Source organism: Eucalyptus grandis, chromosome 7 (assembly GCF_016545825.1).
Source record: "Eucalyptus grandis isolate ANBG69807.140 chromosome 7, ASM1654582v1, whole genome shotgun sequence".
NCBI lineage: Eukaryota > Viridiplantae > Streptophyta > Magnoliopsida > Myrtales > Myrtaceae > Eucalyptus > Eucalyptus grandis.
In genome coordinates, this window is record NC_052618.1 from 12204250 (window position 1) to 12227152 (window position 22903).

The 22903-nt window shown below is 37.5% G+C and overlaps 1 protein-coding gene across 40 annotated transcripts; it reads left to right on the forward strand.

Moving 5' to 3' along the window:
* Positions 1-48: 48 nt before the first annotated feature.
* LOC104428498 (anaphase-promoting complex subunit 4) lies at positions 49-15816 on the forward strand. Of its 40 annotated transcripts, none has more exons than XR_005553252.1 (9): positions 49-1273; positions 1416-1539; positions 8498-8639; positions 9741-10045; positions 10135-12516; positions 12941-13134; positions 13249-13358; positions 14395-14475; positions 15286-15816. XR_005553252.1 is itself a non-coding variant. In XM_039318177.1 (7 exons), the coding sequence occupies exons 3-7, from the start codon at positions 8571-8573 to the stop codon at positions 13250-13252; spliced, it is 408 nt and encodes a 135-aa protein (XP_039174111.1). In that variant the 5' UTR covers positions 55-1273; positions 1416-1539; positions 8498-8570; the 3' UTR covers positions 13253-13646. The 40 variants fall into 40 exon arrangements, 5 of the variants coding, with proteins under 5 accessions (XP_039174109.1, XP_039174110.1, XP_039174112.1 ...); XR_005553247.1 differs by having other exon boundaries at positions 54-1273; positions 10135-10215; positions 12421-13134; XR_005553255.1 differs by having other exon boundaries at positions 57-1273; positions 10135-10215.
* The last annotated feature ends 7087 nt before the right edge of the window (positions 15817-22903 follow it).

Here is a 22903-nt window from a genome sequence, read left to right on the forward strand (position 1 = left end):
GCCGAACGCCCCATTCCTCGTTTCGGCTTCAGGGAGCTTCCGGCAGAAATTGGTAAATTAAAAGCACTGCAGCAACTCGATCTATCCTATACTTACTCCCTTTCTGCATTACCAAATAGCATAGGGTCTTTGGAGAATCTAGAGATTCTAGATATTTCTTGCAGTGGTATAGAAGAATTGCCCAATGGTATTGGGAGTTTGAGAAAGCTCCGAGAGTTACGTGCTTTATGTTGCGGAAAATCTGAAAGGGATAATGGTAGAAAGCATGCGTACTCTTTCTTCCCTACGATGCCTTGATTTTACACGCTGCAAGAAGCTCCAATTGCTGCCGGACCTTCCTTCGGGCTTAACATATTTGGGCGTCACCTGTCAAAGTCGCAAATTGCCTTCGCTTTCCCACCTAGCCCATCTCAAGGAACTACGAGTTGAGGGTTGCGGATTTATCCAGTGCATCCAGGAGCTTCCATCAACGCAATTAAAGAGTTCAGAATGCTCCCAACCGATGGACATTGAAGAAATGGAATCACCACAATCCCTAAACACGCCCTTCAAGTTCGAATCCTTGGAAGTCTCTTTTGTAGATCTATCGAAATGCTGGACGTTTCACAGTTTGTCCATCTAAGGACATTAGTGGTCTGCGGTTGCGAGAATCTACTTGAAATTCGAGGTCTTGACAAATTGATATATTTGGAAAGCTTGGATATCATAGGCTGCAATTCAATCAAACAGGTGGACCTTCCAAAACTCGAGGGTCTGAAGAAATTGACTATTAAGACATGCCACAAATTAGCCGAAATTCAAGGCCTTGATAGGTTGGAGTATTTGGAAAGTTTAGATATCCAACGGTGCACTTCAATGGAAAGGCTAGACCTTCCAAAATCCGGGAGGCTGAAGGAATTAGTAGCTATAGATTGCTATAAATTAGCTGAAATTGAAGGCCTTGATAGGTCGGAGTATTTGGAAAGTTTAGATATCCGCTGCACTTCAATGGAAAGGCTAGACCTTCCAGAATCCAGGAGGCTTAAGATACAAGCTAGAAGATGCATACTTAGCCGAAATTGAAGGCCTTGATAGGTTAAAGTTGCAGGAACTGAATATCATCGGATGCAAGTCACTCAAAACAATTCCAGAATTATCTGGAACTCAGATTTATCGATCAAATGAGATTACAAATAGCGAAATGATAGGATTATGAATCAAACGATACGGATGACTCGGATGAGTCAATATAATGGAAGTAATCCCCATTTACTATCAAAGGTACATAGAGCAGGTAAGTTACCTTTGTTCTTTTGAGATCTACTATCCAATTTTCATTTGTATTTCCTGCTCCCAATATCTTTCAAGATTTATGATCTTCTCAATATTATATCCTAGCTCACAGTGTCATCATTGTCTCCTTACTTGAATTCAAGGAATTGAGGGGAGATATCCATGGAAATTGTTGTGTGCTTTGGCAACAAGATTTTGCTTATCATGCCAGTAAGGGAAATAGATGGAAAAGGCTTTCTAAGTGCATCATTTGTCATTAGTTTTCGGGTAAGATCCTTCATCCTATGCAGAAAATAAAGATTCTCAACGTTTGATTGATTCTGGGAATGCTAGAAGTAGTGCATAAAAACTGATGTATGCAGGTATCTGATAGCATGCCAAAGGTCATTATGTAGGTCGAGAAATGAAAAATGAAGGACCCTATAGGGCGGTCCTCCTAATTGAGGTTTTAGTTTGCTCTGCCCTTACCATGTAGCTCATGACTGCATGTTTCTAAGTTATGCTTAAGAGTTAATTTACGGTGCAAATGGAGCACGTTGACAGGGCATCCCTTGGTATGCAAACGCTACAAACATTGGATAAAATTTATCCAACCATTGAGTTCCATACCTTTTATTTCACAGAACTGTCTGCATTAGCTAATTAAAGTAACCGCGTCAGTCTAGAAATGCCAAATGCAAGAACAAGCTCTTCTCCTAGTGGTGTGGCTGTGAGTGAACTAATAAACAGGGCAGAAGCAAAAGCATTGTGAATTATTTGGATCGATCTAGAAAATTGCAATTTGAATTTTATTGTATGGATCCTTGTTCATTTGGTTTGAATCCAGAATATACCTACTCCAAGGCTAATAATGGATTATCCCAGAGAATGCATATTGATGTTTGTAGAGTTGGTAAAGCCATCTATCGTATACTTGAACTTTTGAGCTAAGCAAGACATTACTACAATGTCCTTTGACATAATCGTCTGTACTGTAAAATAATTCCTTATATTGTGCATAAGCTCTTGTTAGTTCATTTACTTGCTGAAAAGTAAAAGACAGGAGGCATTTGTATAAGTTTCCTGAGTAAACTTTTTGATATCCTATACGCCATTTGAAAACCACCTTGCATTAATTCTAATGCATGAATATCATGTAATGATAAGGAAAGAATCATACTATGTCCCACAAAAGCAAGCAACTTGAGTTGAATTCACTATGTTAATTTGATCAAAGCTTCTGTGGGTGATGATGTTAGATGCCCCATTAGTTGGATCCAAAGAGCTCAAAAGGAATATTGAGTTTGACAAACAGAGATTTGTAAACTTCAGAGTATTATTACTAGTTTGTTGATGTTAGTTGCTGGATTGATTTCATCTTACTCACTGGCAGGATTTGGTTATTATTTCACTAGTTGATGTAAATGCTAAAATATTTGAAAGAGCTTTCGCAAGGCACTTCTAAAATAGATCGAAATCATAGAAGGATTAGGAGCTCAATGCATACTTGGAATGGTAAAAGGTTGTTTGCATGTTGTCATCCCACATTGCACAGCTGAAAATGTCCGCCTCCACTCTTGTGATCAAGTCTCTTTATCTTCCTTATTTTCTCTCCCAAATGTTACTCTAGGATTCAAGTGGACTTTCCTCATCCTCTCACTCTTCAACTGGCTCGAGCGTTCCTCTAGGTTTGAGCTCTATCCATCACAAGCCCTCTTTCAGCTCACATCCTTCCGATTTGCTCTAGTGCTAATGTTGCGTTTTCAACTGCTCGCGAAGCTTTAGCTATGGAGACCAGCAAAGGACCATAGTGTGTCGTCCTCCTATTTCAGCTTCAGGTCAATAAATCACTGGCTTCTCAGGTTCGGCTCCTAGTGTTCTTTTGTGACCTAATGGGCAGTTGACGCGATTGTTCCAAGTTGATTTTCTGAAGTTTGCTTGATTTCTGATTGGCAGGTGAAGATGATGGAGTGGAATCCAAAGAAGTATTGGCCAGCAATGGTCAAGAAGGACTCAAAGGCGATGTCAATTGGCAGAGGATGTGGACAGTCTCTCCTTGTAATTGCTTCGAAGCGAGAAGGTTGGTCAGCTTAGTATTCCTTGGATACTGCGAAATATGGTTAGCTTGGTATTTGCTTTCATGTACCCTAGCAGCTATTTTGGTAGGCCTTCACTGGGTTTTGCTATCCATTTGTAGGCGAGAGAATTCTAATACCGTGGTGCAATGGAACTTGGTCGTGCTTTAAATGTCAAAATGATATGCTGTCAAGCCTAGTATTGTTTTCATGCACTCTAGCAGCATGTCCACATTAGTTGCTAAACTGATGATGTGCAATGGTAAATGACTCCTGGTTCGTAGGTTGGTTCTTCATTTCAGGTCATCTTGCTACAGTCCTCATAAATACTTTGAGCACTTCAACACTTCAACTAGATAAGATTGACTCAAGTTAGGGTGGTTTGATGGTCGTCAACCCTGGTTTTTGTTGGTCCAACATTATTTCAATTATCCAGATGGTAACGAGGGTTAAAATAGTTGGGTTGATTGTTGTTTCTCGTTGGATTGTAAGGTCTCACTTTTTTAAAGATAAAGTTTAATTTCTTGCACTTTCTGCCTTTATTTATTATGTCAGGTCAGCAAGACGTCTTTACACGCATTATTGTGCCAGAGAATTACCGCAACTTGGAGATTGTGGGGACGGTGAATATTTGCGAAGGACACTTGCAGAGGAATTTCAACAGATGGAACCGAGGTATTAACAAAAGAATTAGAAATGTGAGATGCAATAGAATCTTGTTCTTGCATAGAAGTTCGTATCTGAATGTGTCGTTTATTGCTCTTTCATTGTAGATTCTTCTCATTAATGCTATATCTAGTTTGCCATGCATAAGTGTTCTTACCCATGCCACCTTTGTGGGAGAAATATGAATTATGGGACAAAACGTTGTTGGTATCTACTGTTTGAAGTGATTCATTTTTCCCCTTTCAAGTTTGGTCCTCATTGCCGATGTGTGTACCAAATGTGAAATTCTTGATCTCATTGTATGCATAATAGGAGTTTGAGTATGATTGCCCGGATTCAAAATTGGACTGTGTGAACATTGCCACTCTTTGCTTTTTAGTGTTATCCAACTCATCAATTATTTGAGTTTGTTGATCTTTTCTATCCATTTTCCTATTACCAAAAAATTGTATGAATATTTTTCATTTCCTCGCCTGAGTAGCCAGAACTATGAGACCATAATGTGAGAAGGAGAACAAGATAGAGAAACCTTTGGGGGTGGGGTGTTGTCTTCTGGGATTTGTAGTCAACAATGATTTTCACTTACCCTCTTTTTAATATTCTAGCATTTCGTATTTGGTCTCAGGTTGATTACTTGACAATGTAATTGGAACTTAAGTTGGGTGATCTTGTCGGATTGGGCTTTATGTTTAGCTTATGATCATTGTGTATGGAAAAACAGTGCCTCATTTTTAGATATGGAATGATTTAATCATTACGGTTTCAAGGAAGCTATCAAGATGCCTTTTTTTTTCACTATTTAAAAACAAATCTTGATATGAATTTATTGTCACAATTCCCTCATATGTCTGTTTTAGCATTCACTAGATACATTCCCTTTTCACTATCCTTCTTTGAGGTATATACCTTTAATCTAAAAATACAATTTTTTACATGTGCAGAGTACAAATATAGGATGGCTCTGAATTTGCTTCATCCAATCAAACTCATGAAATTGGGTTTACAGATTATATCTCCTTCCAAATAGTCTTTGTTAGATGTTACAAACGATATAGCGAGTTGAGGTTTTATGAATGGTTCATGACGCCCCGACCCTTCCCTACTTTTGAAAAAATCATTCCCAAGCCTCCTCCGCGTACTCCTCTTCGGGTTTCTCATCGGGACCTCCTCAATCTCCACCTCGCATATTAGTACGATTAAATAGGCACACAAGCAAGCACATCATAGATCGAAGCATCGATCTAATCGACTTAGTCGATTTCACATCAGGAAGACCACTCACGATCATCTCCCTTCAATCATTCAATTCACAACATCAACCCAAGGCAGTGAATCACATCAAGACACTCCGATCGAATCATCGATCAATCGACCTAGTCGATTACAAGTCAATCAGACCATCTCATGGTCATTTCCAATCAATCGGTCCATTCACAACATCAGATCAAGCAATGATCAATCGACCTAGTCGATTACATGTCATCACAACCCATGCTTGTAGTATAGCTCGCACTAAGGCGATAGGGTTAAGGTATATGCTATCGCTAAGCGACATATCGCCCGTAGGTGATATAGTATGACTATCCGACCATTCAATCCATTCCATCTGTTATCCTTCTCGATAAAATAGCCGTGTGTGGGGACACGGTTGGCCTTAGCCAAAATATAATATTTTCCTTTCCATAACTCCCACATTTTCTGTAGCCCACCAAAACACTTTTAGTGCTTTGTCAACCGACACTTCTGCTCGGTTATTTTCCAATTATCAATCAAAGATTATTCCATTAAAGAATAATTCCCAATTTCACAAATAATTCAATTCAGCACAAAATAAAGCTCAATTAAATAAATGAACTGCGCCACGACAATCAGCAAATTCAAATTCCGGTCCACGACCATCCCCTCATCGTTGAATTTTCGGAAAATAAATAATTAAACAATTAATTTCGAAAATTAAATAAATAAATACAATAAATTCAATTTAGCACAATATAAAGCTCAATTAAATAAACGGACTGCACCACGATCATCAGCATAATATTCCTGTTCCTGACCATCTCGGTTGAATTTTCTAAAATAAATAATTAAACAATTAATTTCGAAAATTAAATAAATACCTACAATAAATTTGATTTAGCATAATATAAAGCAATTAAATAAACGGACTGCACCACGATCATCAGCATAAAATTTCAGTCACTGGCCATCTCAACCTTAATTTCCGAAAATAAATAATTAATTAATTAATTTCGAGTAAAACTCACTCAAAACGACGGGCTCGACGCGAGGATCGACTTTCCTCAAAGCAGGGAAGGGGGCGGCGGTGCGGCTTTGGAATCGATCTTCATCCACCCACATTTTCTTGTTGTGCAGCCAACGTCCTCACAGTTCAAGCAATGTGAAGTAGGGAAGGCCTTACTATCATCCCTCCTGTTACTATTGTGGATTTGGCTCTATAAAAGGTAAAAGCTAGGTATATCGTATGTTAAATCTTTTATTTGCAGATGTGGCTAATATATTATGTTGGAAACAGGAACTTCAAATTGTTATGCTGCTAAATAAGATGAATGATGCTTGTGAAAACTTGAGAGATGCCTAGATGATGATCTTGCAGACCAGTGACTCCATTTTTGCATATTTTAGGAACCTCTTGTGCAATTAACTAGGAGTTGGACCAATTGAAGGTAACTTATGGATCTAGAGCTTGCATAATGATTCCTTACTTGTGATAAATATAGGACTCTCCTGAGTTCTATTTGTTCCTATACATGTCAATTCCCAATTTAAGACATTGATGGCAAAAAGGAAAATCTAGGATATTGTGCTTTTCTTTTGAGTCTGGTTTCACAACGGAAACAATAGTGGTCAACAACTGGTGGTATCAACCCTGTCAAACAAGTAACCATGTGTACTTGTCAATTGGTAACCCGGCAAACCTGTCAACTAGTCTGGACCAATTCTAGGCCTTCCAAAAACGTTAAGGAAGAGTGTTGAAGTTGGGTTGGGGTTTGGAACTCCAACCTCTTGTAACTAAAAGGCATGCCAACCATCTGCTTTGGTGTCTTCTTGCTTCATTTTGTGGTGGATAATTCATTTATTGACCGTATTGGCTTAGTCTATTAAAAATTTGAATGATTCTATCGAGAACAGGAACCTTGTCTTTTGTGCTTAAGCAACTTTGTCGAGTGAATTGGGCTTCTTTTGTTCTAGAAATGTGTATTCTATTAGATAATGTCACATGCAATCGGTTCAACTGGTCGAATTGTTAGAGCATGGTTCTACTAGTTTGACTGATTGAACCACTACTCCGTTTTTAAAAATGTTTATTCTTTTATTCTTCCTATTATGTATCCGCTCTCCTCATCAACACGAGGAGTGGTAGCTTAGTTTTTCCTCCTATATGCATGTGCATCCTATTTCATGCCTGCAATTTTAAAGGATGTTATACTTTCTGCTTTAACATAACTGCAAAAGTTGTGTTGACAGTTGGTGCCTTGTACTTGAATGCTTGTTAAGGAATGTGCATTTGATGACCCTAATGGGTTAGTAGTGCCACTTTTGCTTCTATTTTGTGAGAACACTTTCACTTGGTTGTCTCATTCTCACTTCCAAAACACTAACCCAGTGAAAATACACATCTTGGACTCTATCTTACACCTAGAGATGGTGCTGCATTCCCCATACTATAGTTCCTCCTTGGTAGTGGTAAAATTTTTTACACCGCCATACAATCGAGCTAAGGATCAACTCATTGTGATGCCATCAATTGTATACTCTGAAAACTATTTTCCTTGAGCTTCTTGCCATGTCCATTTGCAATTTGGATTTTTAGAAACTTGTTGATAGTCTTTCCTTTCTGTATCATTGTTTGATAAACTCGCTAGTATTAGTAACAAATTTATTTCATTGACTAGGTGGTGGAGCTGGAATTATCCTGTCCATGCTCCTTACTAACCACTTTTACAACCTACTCTTAAGTTTAAATATGACTGGCATAGGTATGTCATGCCTCTTTAATGGACAATTTCATGCTTGTTCAGATGGTTGAAAACATGCAAATTTATGCTCCAAAGAATATCGTTTTCATTTCAAGAAGTACAATACTGAACTATTAGGTTTTCCTGTAAATTTAGATCAATTGGGAGGTCAAAGTGCAAAAAAGATGAATCTTTAGTGGCCAGACATATACAGAAAGAATAATTATCTTCTTATCGTAGGTTCATTGCAGTTTGAGTTACTGACTGAGAACTAGTATGTACATGTTCATGATGATAGACACTATCAGGGTCTTTAGTGTAGAAAAATACTATAGAGCATTCATGGTTCACATGCATACGATAGCCTCTTCGGTACACAAGTATTGCTTCCACCTATGTTTTAGTATGATGCAAGTATTGTACTTATTACTTTTACCAAACAGAGGTATCAAAACATCACATTAGTTATGGCCATATTATAGGAACATCGGAGTGAAATCAAGTTGAGTTATTTATTTTTAGCTACAGCAAGCAGAGGTGTGGCTTGTGTTTTGGCTACAAGAAAGCTGGCCCTGGTCTACATACTTGGACAAGGATGTAGATGAAATCTCAGATTCAAAATGAACGTCTACTGTGGGTGGACCTCTATTGCTGGGGACAGTCTCTCCTGGTAATTGCTTCAAAAGCTGTCTTTTTTCTATGTGTGAAGTGCTGGAATGTCTTAATTGAGAACATGATTTTGAACTGAGGAGTTGGCGTTTTATAGAAAAAACCTAGTGTGAATGAAGGTTTCGAGTGGAAATCTAGATTCCGTTCTAGTTTAGTTTATGTGGTGGTGATTGTACTTGATATTATGATTATATTATGGTTGTTTATGTGCACTGATATTTGTTTCGGCGGTATCTAATTTTGTTTGGTCATAAGGAAAGTAAAATGCGAAGTAACTCAGGATATTATCATCGTCCTTAAAAAGAAATGGATAGTTAAGGTAGAGCAATTTCGAGGCAGTTTTCTTAGAAATAACTTTTTTTTTTTTTTGGTAAGTTTTAAATAGAAACTTAGAAATAACTTTAAACTTTACATTATGGAAGAACTTCCCAACTCTTGAACTTTACATTATGAAGAACTAATTTTTAATGCTTGAATATACTTTCAAGAGTTGCTATCAGCTGACCAACATGATGCCTCATACTTGGAAGCCTAAATTATCTTGTTCATGCTTTAGATTTCTACTCAACCTGTAAGTATCGTCTATCTTTCAGTAAAGAGTCCCTAAAAATCTATGTAGTTCAGATGTTGAAAGTTGTGAGGCAAATTTGTTGCAAAATTTTTAAACATCATCGCATGAGTCATGCGTCATTTTTGTTCTCGACTGCTTAAGGCCTGCTTAGTTTTAGAAAACAGCTTTAGTTTCCATTTTCATAGAAATTGTTTTCGATGTTTTGTTGACAAAATATTTGTTTAGTGAAAATAATATGTCATTAGGGATGAAAATTGTGAGAATATGCTTGGGTTACATCACATTCCAAAAACAGGCTTATTTATTCCAAATCTCCATGTTTGCATTTGGAATGGGAATACAAAAAAGTCATCTTCAGTTTTTGATTTTGATTCTGAGAATAGTTTTCCTTTTATTCGTCGACTGCTTTTGGAGTGTTACCAAACGCATTTTCTGGTCTGTTTTAATTCTCAAATTGAAATCAGAACAGACTTTTGAGAATCTTTATCAGCCGAATGCCTCCTTAGATTATCAATCTCTTTATGTCTACAGAAAAAATGGACTTCATCAAGTTGCTTAACAGGCTTTGAACATTGAAGATTACTTCATGTCATCCAGGCATCATTATATGTAATGCATAAGCAGTGGGTTGATGCCACTAACATATTTCGCGAGGAAGTTTGATTTGTTGTCAAACCTTGTTAGTGACCATGGCAAGTGATACTGTTAATTCAGAGCGGTAGATGGCGTTTCATTTTTCTTCATTTAACTATTTTCGTTTGCTTATCTAGGTCTTGACTCTTTCCCTCAGGAGTTTTCCAATCTATCAGTTTCGTGTTAATTCTCTGGATGAAGTGGTATGGCTAATTTTTTAAGCTCTGGTGCTGCTATAGGACTTTGGCTTTTTTGGTTGGTTTTTATAATCTCAGTCTGCTAGTTTGTCCAGTGATAGGGTATGAAGTGTGTATCACAAGTTGTTTGTGGTGCTGGAAAAGAACTTCTGCTAGTTGTCCTCAATCATCTGCGGGTGCGTGTTATTATCTTTGCATCTGGCCTTTTTCCTTCATGCATCTCAGTGAACAGTCTTGGAGGTGATCGGATAGAGATAGGAATTTGCTACAGGAAATTATTCTTCTGCACATCTTGAAACAAGCCATATTTTTCAGAACATCCTGATGTTGATTCTTCATACAATCATATTGTATGCAATGATATGAATTATTAATATTAAGTGACTGGAAAGGGTCAAGTAAAATCTGATTTGAGTCTGATTCAATAAGTTGCCAATGTCTCCTATAAGTGTATAATGGAAGTTGTAGGTCATTAATCATTGGTTTGAACTTGAACTTAATCTAAGTTTGAGCTTTGAGTGTACTGTACATGGAGATTTGGATATAGAATGTTTATACATTCACATTATAATTAGCACATGTAGAGATATGTTCTCAATTTAAAAGGAAAGAGTTTATTGCCCACTTCGATCTTAGCATATATCCCCTTACAATTGCGAGAGTCAATTTTTGTACCAAATAATCATATTCAAAGCTTTGTACCCATTGATATTACTATTAGAGCCTGGGGGAAGTTAGACTTATTTATATTGCCAAATTCCACCCATTGAACTCAGTGTAGTTAGTAAAACTCTTCTTTCTTGTGTTATGTTTATGGTCAACAAGCTAAGGATGAGAATAAAAACTCAGATCTTCAAAGAAAATGAGCAGAAAACTAACTGGTGGTTGCTCGGATGACAGTGAATCGAGCCTACATGGATCTAATCTGTGATGCTTAACCATGGTTATGAGAGCCTCTGTTCTTAATCATTTGTTTAGTACTTAGATGTGAGAATTGATTATTTTGTATTATTATTTTTATCTTTAGATCACCTTTTTTGATATACCACCTCTTTTTTGGCAGACCAATGCTGAGGATGTCAACTCCTAGTATTGAAATTGGTTTTACTAAGTTGCATGCCAGATAGATTCATATTAGGTGTTTGAGACCTACTGATGCATTATACTTGCATTTTTCCTCTTCAAATCAGTTTTGTATACTACTCTTAGTCCCTAGTATTGATCCTTTTCTAGTAGTTTGTTGGTAGCTCTTTGGATCCAACGTTTCTTTTGAACTTTTTCGATCTTGACTTTCAGTACTAGCGGCACTCTTTTGTCATGGTGACGTTACTCGCAAAAAAGTGAGATGTTGATGTTGGTACTTGAAATTATATGATGAGATAACATGTGTTGGAATAAAGGGCAATTGGAATAACTTAAAATCCTCAAAAAAGTGTGAAGTTTCTTTTTATAGATTATATAGTTCACCTGTAGGGCACCTATGGGGTGCAACCCATATACCAAAGGAGCCCAAAAAACTAAAGCCATACACAAAACAACTCCCAAAGCCAAAAGGGAGCTCAAATACCAGGTCAATCATCGACTAATCAACCAAGGCATTTACATCCATACGCAAGTCTGCACTATACCAAAAGTGTGTGACTTTAAGCCAAATTTCAATAAAATGGAACAGACAATTTCTCTCCATCATAAGCTCTCTTGCTCCACGCCTTCCAAATCAGCCAAAAGAAATAGGGGAATTGAGTTAATCCCACTTGTTGTGCTGTAAACGAATGCCCTACCATGCCCAAAGTTCTTGCTCAATAAAACCTCTGATAACCCAAGATAACATGGCACAAGCATAGGAAACTGTCCAAACCATTCTTTCCAAGAACAATGAAGGAGGGGATGCCGTGCGGACTCTGCCTCCTTTTGATGAGGAAACACCTATTAACCAGTATTTTGTCTCATTTATAAAGTAAGGATTTGTTCCCAGGTTGCTTCCCAAGCAAAAAGAGAAACTCTAATTGGAATTCTCACTTTCCAAATCGATTTCTGAGGAAAATCTGTTTTGCCACGAATCTCCCTATTGAGCAGCTTTTCCCCCCTTCAAGTCTGGTCCTCATTGCTGATATGTGCACCAAATGTGAAATTCTAGATCTTTGTGTGTGTAACAGGAGTTTGAGTATGATACCTGGGCTCAAAATTGGTTTATGTAAACATTGCAATCCTTTAATTTAAAGTTTGTGCTTTTGGTTTTACCCGACTCATCAATTATTTGAGCTGAAATATTCATTTCTCATTTGGCTAATTCAGGACTTCTGTTAATGGGTTTGTAGATATTTCTATCCAAATGCCTATTACCATAAAGTTGTCCTATATTTTTCATTTCCTTGTCTTAGTGGCCAGAACCTTGAGACTATAATGAGAGAAGGAGAGAAAGAAAAGGAAACCCTTGGGGGTTAGGGGTTATCTTCTGGAGGTTGTCCTCAACAATGGTTTTTCACTTACCTTTGTCTAATAATCTAGTTTTTCGTATTTGATGTTTGATTACTTAACAATGTACATGGAAGCTTTAGTTGGGCGATTTTATCGGATTGGGCTCTGTGTTTAACTTATGATCCTTGTGTATGGAAATACTGTATCTCATGTTTCCTGATTAGAAATTTATTTGATAATCACATTTTCAAGGAAGCCGCCCATATGCCTTTCTCTTCTATTTTGAAAAAGATACTTTGTAAGAATTTATTGCTACAATTCCCTCTTATGTTAGTTTTAGCATCCACTAAATATATTCCCAATTCACTGTCCTTCTATAGGGTATATACCTTTAATCTGAAACTACAAATATTACCCAGAGATCCACATGTGCAGAGTCCAACTGCTTTTTCATGCTAATCATTACTCTATATGGTATTGCAGGATGACTTTGAATTTGCTTCAGATTATATTTCCTTCCAAATACATGAGGAGTCTTTTTTAGATGTAACAAATTGTATAGCGGTAGTGAGTGGACTTATGAATGATTCAAGCAATGTGAAGAAGGGAAGATCTTTGGAAGGATCTTGTTGTGCATCCCTCTTGGTCACTGTTGTGTGGATTAGACTCTATTTGAGGTAAAAGCTTTGTATATCATATTTTGTGGCCCAAATTTACAAGCATGGCTAATATATTCTGTTGGAAGCAGGAACATCAAATTATTATGTTGCTAAATAAGATGAATGACACAGGTGAAAACTGGGGAGATGCTGAGATGACAATCCTGCAGGCTAGTGACCTTCCATTTGTGCATATTGCAGGAACCACGTGTGCAAATAATTGATATTTGTACCACTTGAAGGTAACTCATGGATCTGGAGCTTGCATATTGATTTCTTACTCGTGATATCTAGAGTTATATTCCGATCATGTCAATTCACTATTTAAGACATTGATGGCAAAAGGGAAAAAGTAGCATATCGTGCTTTTCTGTCGACTCCTATTCATGTCAAAGTTTTAAGAAGTGGCTCTGGTTGGACCGGGCACCAGACCAGTCCAGTCTGGTTTCCAAGCAAAAATAGTATTGATCAAGAACTGGTGGTATTGACCTTGTTCAACTGGTAACCAGGTGTACCTGTCAATTGATACCCAAAGAAACCTTTCAACTAGTTTGGACCAGCTCGGGCCGTAAAAAGTTCAAAGGAGTAGCGTTGGAATTGGGTTGGGGTTTGGCACTCCAACCTCTTGTAACTAACGAGTGTGCCAACCATTTGCTCTAGTGTCTTCTTGCTACAATTCGTGGTGGATAATTTATTTATCGACCATATTGGCCTAATCTAAAATTGAACAGGATGCTATTAAGATGACATCAAGCATGTGTAATCTATTAAGATGCTACGATGTCTGCCGACTCACTGGGCTTCTTTTGTTCTGAAAGTGTGTAATCTAATATATGCAAAGTGTTCTATCAGATGACATCACATGCAATTGGTTCAGTCGGTTGAATGGGAAGAACATGGTTCTACCACTTTGACAGGTTGAACTAGTGGTCTGGTTTTAAAATGTTTGTTCTTTTATTGTTCCTATTTATTATTTATCTGCTCTTCTCATCAACACGATTAGCAGCAGGTTAGTTTTTTCTCCTATGTGCATGATGCATACACATGTCATTACATGCTTGCAATTTCAAAGGATGTTTTACTTTCTGCCTTACTGTAATTGCAAAAAGTTCCAACATGCCTTGACAACTGGAGCCTTGTATGTAGGTTAAGAAATGTGCCTTTGATGGCCCTAATGGTTTAGTAGTGCCCTTTTTGCTTCTATTTTGTTAGGATATTTTTGCTCGGTTGTATTATTCTCACTTCTGAAACACTAATCCCATGAAATTGCACATCTAGGACCATATCTTACGCCTGGAGATTGAGAATGAGAAGCTCCGCAGCATTCCCCGTCCTGTAGTTCTCCCTTGTCAATTGGTGGTAAGAACATTTTGACATTGTCATACCATCAAGCTAAGGATCAATTCATTGCTATGCCATCAATTGTATAGTTCTGAAGGTTTTTTCTTTGGGCTTCTTGCCATGTCCATTTGCAGTTTTGGATGTTTGGAAACTTATTGTCGCCCATACTCTTTACTTAGTGATCAATGTTTGATAAACTTGCCAGTGTCGGTACAAATTTATCTCGTTGGCTGGGTATTGGAATTGAATTAATCCTGTCCATGCTCCTTACTACATTTCCACTTAGAACCTTCTATTAAGTTCAAATGTGACTAGCATAGGTACATTGTGCCTCTTTAACAGACCACTTCATGTTTGTCCCTATAGATTGAAGAAGTGCAAAAATATGCTCCAAAGAAGAATATTTTTTAGTTGAAGAAGTAAAAAAAGTGAAGTGCTAGTTTTCCCTAAATTTTAAATCAATTGAGAGGACAAAGTGCGAAATGATTTAATAGTCACTGCACAAATACAAAATGAATAATCATTCTCTCATGGTAGGTGCATAGCAGTCTTGAGTTACTGACTGAGAACCACTATTTACAACTCCATGACCATAGATACTATCATGGCATCTAGTGTAGCAAGATACTGTGGAGCATTCAAAGTTATATGCATGCTGTAGCCTCTTTAGGCAAACAAGGTTTGCTTCCTGCCCATGTTTTAGCATAATGCATGTGTTGTAATTTTACTTTTACCCAACAAAGGTATCTAAACATCATGTTAGTTATGGCCATACATTCAAGGAACACTGGACTGAAATCAAGTTGATCTCTTTTTTGGCAATGGGAGGTAGAAGTGTGGCTTGTGTTTTAGCTGCAAGAAAGTGGGCCCTGATCTACATACTGGACGAGTATGAAGAAGATATCTCTTATTCGGAATGACTGTCTGTTCAAGAGTTTGTGGTGGTTATGCTTATGTTGCTGCTGTGGGTGGACCTCTCATACTTGGAGCTACAGACATTGGTGTGAGAAGCAATGCATGTGGGCTTTTTGACTGATGCTCTTCGACTTCACCCTTTCTGGAGAAGTCTTAATCCATACCTGCCATGTGCCTTTTTCTGCTAGGTGGGTATTTGTCGATTAAAAAAAAAGTGGAGTAAAATGTAGCGATTTATCTATCGAGTGGGATGGAATTGACCAAAAGATGCTGAATCATGGCTTCTATTTGATGGTAACTGTTGTCATGGTATAGCTGTAAGCTTTGAGACCTGCTCGATGTGCCAAGCTTTTGCTTCATCTGTATATGTTCACTATTTTCATGTGTAAGAGAACCAATTGTTTGGTTTGGATTATCTACACTTTGGGCTGAATGGTTCGGGCAGTGTACTTGACTAACGGGCAGTGTACTTGACTAACGAACTCTGCATTTGAATGTTGAGATCTCTTACCCGAAATTGACTTGCTCCTCTCCACGTGTCATTATTAAGTGACGCATGCGATCCGGTGTAGATAATACAATTTAGCGGGGAACAAGAGATATATGGTTTCAATTTGGCAGTAAAGAACATAGGCTATAAACGATCTCAGATATTTGGAGCCCTCAAATAGATGGTAGGTTTAAGATAATGAGATTCTGTCTACAGCATCATGAATAAATTTTGTATCCTTAATAAAGGGCATCATGGAGTCTTTTAATTCAATTATGTACATTCAGGAATCAATAATTTTTTAATTGTATTATTCTTTCTCTCGGAATTATTGCCAATCTCCAGAAGAAAGTATGCATGAATGTAACATGTGCATTTGTGATATTTCTTTTCTTATGTTTATTATTTGTCGCGATGATAGCTCTTTGGGAACTTCAGCTGAATTTACCCTAAAATTAACTCCTCCTTTATTTATAGCTCTTCCATATCTTCACGTCTTCAATGTATTCTTCCTAATGCAAGTGCAGAAATAGTGACATTTAACATTAATTATAAGATGGGACAATAACATTATCAACAAAATAAATGATCGTTAATAGGTCTGCTGCTAGTGCAAATCCCATGTAAACATTAAATTCCATGACCCGTTTTACACAAGCTCATTTTGGAGAAATTGTCGTCAAAAGTTTTGAGGACCGAGAAAATAAGAAGAGAAGGCTAGGAAAATAAGTACGGCTAAGGAAGACGCTTTACTATTCATAGGAATTGTCTAAGAAGATAACTTGTGTCTATCGCACCAGACACCTTTGGCTAAACCTTCTATTTATAGCCATTGTAGAGCCTCATAAAATTTACTTCAACCACTATTCTCAGTAATAATAGAACTAATGATCATTTGTAACTCAACATCATTATAATACTAAATGATCAGAGAATATCAAGGTAACTTAGCATCATGTCTCAATAGTGTGTGTTCCCAAAAATAGCTTTATTGCTTGTGGATAGCGGCAAACTGGCAAGACTTAATACATGGGACTCTAATCAGAAAATTAGTCACTTAAGAAGACAACAAAGCTGATCTATACACAAACGAATAACTTTATTAATGATGATGGGGTCAAATACAGATAAGTACCTAATGTGCCCTCATATTAGTTTAACCAACCAATCTTCTTTTCTAATGTGATTTTCCTGTCACTTATTGATAAAAATGCATACAGAAACATGTTGCCATGTGCTTATTACATCTTTTCATATCTACTTAGTTGTAAAAATATCCTGTCAAATATCCACTTGGCTTCACCTAAGTGAAAGTGAGTTTTAGCTATTCAAAGTGTGGAAACACTTGACATCCTTTCAAGCCAAATGAGTATTGAATGTTCGGCACACAATATTAGGGAAAATTACCAAGAAAGTCTTAAGCTTATTGTGTTTGCATCAATTCAATCATAAACTTTTAAATTTGGCTAATTGAGTTCTAAACATTTGGAGGATTTACCAACGTAATCCACCTAGTCAAATTTTGAGCAGAGATTGCCAATGTGGATAATGTTTACAATTTTTTATTAAATTTTCTGATTTTTTTCCTTTTTCCTTTTGCCATGGTGAGGGCAAGTGACATTGGCAAATTCTGTGGTCTATGCCCATTGTAATCCCTTGGAATTGACTACCATATACACTCTAATCTTATAATGTGTTTCATCTTGAACTCATAATAGTTCTACAAGCATAGTGTGCCTATGAGAGAGAGGGAGGGGAAAATTGTTCAAAAAGTCATAAACTTATTGAACTTTTGTTAATTCAATTTTAAACCTTTCATTTATGCTAGTTGAGTCGTAAACCTTTTCATATTTTGCCAATTAAGCCTATCCAGTCAATTTTGACTGAAATTTAGTAACGTGGATGATTGGCATTGAAGTGTCACTTTTTTAATAATATTTTAATAATATTTTGAATTTTTTATGGTTCTTTTTTTTTTCTTTTTTTTGGGGTTTTGGAGTTATGCTGGCAAGGCCATGACGCCCTTGCCGGCCAAAGCGAGGGCGTGCAAGCCCTCGACCTAGGTCAGTTGCCACCACCCTCACCAGCCTAACTCCAAAACCCAAAAATAAAAGCAAAAAATGTAAAGAAGAAAAGAAAAGAAAAGACCATAAAAAATTTCAAAATATTATTGAAAATATCATTTAAAAAGTGCCATGTCAGTACCAACCATCCGCATTAGCAAATTCCGGCCAAAATTAACTGTATGAACTTGGCAAAAGATGAAAAAGTTTAGGACTCAATTAGCAAAATTGAAAAATTTACGATTGAATTGACAAAAGTGTAATAGGTTTAGGAGTTTTTGGACAGTTTTCCTGAGAGGGAATAATAATGGAGGTCCCCATTTTGATTTGGTTAAACACATATACGCAACTCTTGAATGTCGAACTCCCTCTGTTTGGGTTATTGTGCTTATAAGTTTGATGATCTTGACCGGTATCTCCGATCCGTTCGACATCTTCCTATCCATCACCTCGGCATGCTTTGTAGAATATGAAGTACATTGGGCAACTGCTATTTGATATAGTATTGCAGCACACCACATGGGGAATCAACTCTAAAAGCGTCTTCAACTCTTCATCATGCGTCACAAGGCTACTATTTTTACAATTTGTCCCTCTAAATCAATTCTTTTAAATCATTATAAGAGATCTAGCAATTTCCTTTAAGTACAAAATGAACCAACACACACACACACACACACACACACACACACACACACACACACACACACACACATATATATATATATATATATTGTATTCTCCATACCATTAGAAAAGTACGTGGATGTCTTTCTCGAAAGTAATTCCTTTAAAACAATGCTTTTGAGAACCGTAATCCAATCTTTTGTGCTCAAGCAGGTTTGCCAAGTGACCAGGGCTTCTTTTGTTCTGAACATGCATATTCTACCAGATAACGTCACATGCAATCGGTTCAACTGGTTGAACTGGTAGAGTACGGTTCTCAAGTTTGACTGGTTGAACCACTACTCTGGTTTTATAAACTTTTGTTCTTTTGTTCTTCCTATTTACTATGTATCTGCTCTCCTCATCAGCACAAGTGGCAGCAGCTTAGTTTTTCCTCCTATGTGCATATACATGCCAGTATATGCGTGCAATATTATAGGGTGTTTCACTTTCTCACTTACCATAGCTTCAAAAGCTCCAGCATATCTCGACAGTTGAAGCCTCGTATGCATGTCAAGAAATGTGCAGTTGATGACCCTAGTGCATTAGTAGTGCCACTTTTGCTTCTATTTTATGAGAACACTATTTCTCGGTTGTCTTATTCTCACTTTCGAAATACTAACCCAGGGAAATTACACATCTAGGACTTTATTTTACACCTAGAGATGGAGAATGAGAACCATACTGCAATCCCCCCTAGTCAATTAGTGGTAACAATTTTTCACACTGCCCACACAATCGAGCGAAGGATCAATTCATTCCCATGCCATCAATCGTATACTCAAAAAACTATTTTCCTTGAGTTTCTTACCATGTCCATTTGCAGTTTGGACGTTTGGTAACTTATTGTTGCCCATAGTCTTTCCTATTTGTATTGTCGTTTGATAAACTTGCTAGTGTCAGTAACAAGTATATCTCATTGGCTGGGTGGTGGAACTAATTTAATCTTATGCATGCACCGTACTAAGTTTCCACTTTACAAGCTATTCTTAAGTTTAAATATGACTGGCACAGGATCATTCTCAAGTTCGGCTCCGGTCCGCCTTCTTTTGCGTCATAATAATGGGCAGGTCAACTCGATTGTTTTCCCATTCGGTTTCGTGAGTTTTTTGCTCGGTTTCTTCCAATTGGCAGGTGAAGATGGCAGAGTGGAATCCAGAGAAGGATTTGCTGGCGATGGTCACGGAGGACTCGAAGGTGGTGCTTCATCGCTTCAATTGGCAGAGGCTGTGGACAATCTCTCTTGGTAATTGCTTCGACCGGAGAGAGTTCTCCTTTTTTATTATTCATTGTGTTTGTTTCTTCAACGATGGCTTGGTACGCCCTTTGAGTCATTGGCCTTAGTCCCCCTTTGCTTTTCCTTAAATGTGCTACGATCCTTTTCCTCAAATAAACCACTTCAATTGCCAACCCCATTCAAATTGTGTTTGATGGAGAGTTGGTGAATATAGGGATAGGGTGCTTGAACGTCTAAATGAGAACATGACGTTGAACTAAGGAGTTGGTGTTTTACATAAGAATGAAGAGTGAATGATGGTAATGGGAGTGAACATCTGGATATGACGTAGTTGCAAGTAAAGAATCCCAAGCTGATATTAGTTGAATGAAGGGATTTGTATTTACGGGCTCGATAGATTCCTATAAACTTCTAGACAAGATTGGTGCCTTAGGAGATTTCCAAAACATAATTGACAATCATCTAGACCAACCGGAAGTGTACCCTACTCCTGTATTGCCATCTTGCTGACCTTTTTGGTACACCGATCAAAGTGTTCACAAAGATAAAAGAACTTAAATTGGAGGGGATGTCAGTTATGTTAGATAGACTAGCTATGTCAGATGCAAAAATGCTAGATGCTCACATGGAGTTGGCAGGTTTAACCCCTGCAATGCCATCTCAATGTCGTCATGCATCTATATAGTTTTCCTTTGATTTCTATTTGTGACTCTCACGGTGTAATATTACTTCCAGCTACTCTTCTTGTACTGGTTGAGCGTTCCTTGCAAGAAGAGATTTGATATAGGCTGGAAAATTTCTCACATTTTGTGCATGTATCCCTCATAATTGCAAGAGTCAATCTTTGCATCAATGAATCATATTAAACTCTTTTTACCTTGCTAATAGCACTATTTGAGCCTAGGAGAAGTTGAGACTTATTTATACTACCAATTCCACTCCTTGGACTCGATGTAGTAGGTGAAATTCTGCTTGCTTATGTTATTATCACTGTTAACAAGCTAAAATTGAGAATGAAAAACTCAGTTATCAGAAGAAAATGAGCAGATAAATTAATTGGCGGGTGCTCGGATGATGGTGAATTGAGCCAACGTTGAGCTTATATGTGATGCTTAACCTTGGTTATGAGGGCCTCTGTCCACAACAATTCGTTCATGTACTTAGATGTGGGAATTCATTAGTCTATATTTTTTTACCAACTGTTTTTCCAATTAGGTTGCCATTCTTTTTAACTAAGCATCATTTTTGGCAGAGTAATGCTACAGATGTTATGTCCTAGTAAATGAAAATGGTTTACTAATAGCACTATTTGAGCCTAGGAGAAGTTAAGACTTATTTATACTTACTACATCGAGTCCATCTTTGTATCAATGAATCATATTCAACTCTTTTTACCTACTAATAGCACTATTTAAGCCTAGGAGAAGTTAAGACTTATTTATACTACCAATTCCACTCCTTGGACTCGATGTAGGAAGTGAAGCTCTGCTTTCCTATGGTATTATTAGTGTCAACAAGCTAAAATTGAGAATGAAAACTCAGTTATCGAAGAAAATGAGCAGATAAAATAACTGGCGGGTGCTCGGAAGATAGTGAATTGAGCCAACATTGATCTCATCTGTGATGCTTTACCTTGGTTATGAGAGCCTCTATTCACAACAATTTGTTCACGTGCTTAGATGTGGGAATTCATTAGTTTAGATTTTTTTTTACCAACTAATATTCCATTTAAATCGCCATTTTTTTAAGCTAAGCAACATTTTTTGGTAGAGTAATGCTGAAGATGTTGAGTCCAAGTAAATGAAAATGGTTTACTAAGTCACATGCGAAATATTTCTGTGTTAGGTGTCTGTGATATACTTGCCTAAATACTTGGATTTTACCACTTCAAACGAGTTTTGTAAGCTAGTCTTTGTATATGTAGTATTGTTCTGTTCTGAGAATGTGTTGGTCTCTCTTTGGATCCAAAGTTTCTCTCAACTTTTTAGATCTTGACTTTAGGCTGTAGAGGCACCCTTCTGTCACAACAAACTTACTCATAAAAGGAATCACGACCTTGAGTTAATGGAGTGTTTTGTGCCCATTAAAGACATGCTATGTGGATGATGGTTATGCCGATTAGCACAAAATCATCTGTGAGATGTTAGTTTGAAACTACATGACTAGATACAATGTTGGGATATAGGGTAATTGGAGTAACTTAAAAGTCCTCAGCAAAGTAAGTTTCTTTTAACACATCAGAAGTTCAACTATAGGGCACCAAGGGAGTGTAAACGCATATAAGAAAAGAGCCCAAAAAATTAAAGCCTTGTATAGAAGAACTCCCAAAACCAAAAGCAAGCTCAAATACAAGATAAATCATCGACTATATTGAGCAAGGCAGTTATATCCATATGCAGTCTCCACCATACCAAAAGTGTACGACTTTAAGCTCTCTTGTTTTGCTCTTTCCAAATAAGCCTAAAAATAGAGAGGCGAATTGAGTTAATCCTTCTTTTCTTGCTCCATAAAAGCTTCAATAACCCAAAGATAATTCGGTGCAAGCATAGGAAACTGTCCAAACCATTCTTGTCCATGAACGGTGAAGGAGGAGATGCCGCACGGATTCTACCTCCTCCTTGCGGAGGAAATGCCTGTTAACCAATATTTTGCCCCTTTGTTGTAGGTTATCTGAAGGGAGGATTCGTTCCCAAGTTGCTTCCCAAGCAAAAAGAGAAACTTTAATCTGAACCCTCACTTTCCGGATCGCTTCCCATGGAAAATCCATTCTGGCACTGACAACCTCCCTATTGTGAGCAACTTGTAGCGAGACTTTACTGGAAAGATTGCATCTAGGGCAAAACCAGCCATGTCAAAGACTCAAGATTTCGATTGGCATCTTCCACTGCTCTTGACGTTAATGACCATCTTCTCCAGCAGGAGTGCGTCTCTTGGTAAAAGCAGCATTGGCAAGGCAAGCTTACATCGGTCATAGTCCAAAGAACGAGCTACGAACCTGGCAGTCTCCACGCTCTTCAAATGCCGAGCCAAGCACGAGTGAAGGTCTGCAGCAGGAAGAATTCTTGTGCCTCGCAA

Excerpts from the sequence above, each read along its gene's own strand:
- LOC104428498 (XM_039318175.1), top strand. The coding sequence starts at position 1,192 with ATGAATCAAACGATACGGATGACTCGGATGAGTCAATATAATGGAAGT. Across the intron at positions 2,940-3,030 it reads TGGCTCGAGCGTTCCTCTAG|CTTTAGCTATGGAGACCAGC; the intron begins GTTTGAGCTCTA and ends CTGCTCGCGAAG. Across the intron at positions 3,090-3,207 it reads TCCTCCTATTTCAGCTTCAG|GTGAAGATGATGGAGTGGAA; the intron begins GTCAATAAATCA and ends TCTGATTGGCAG.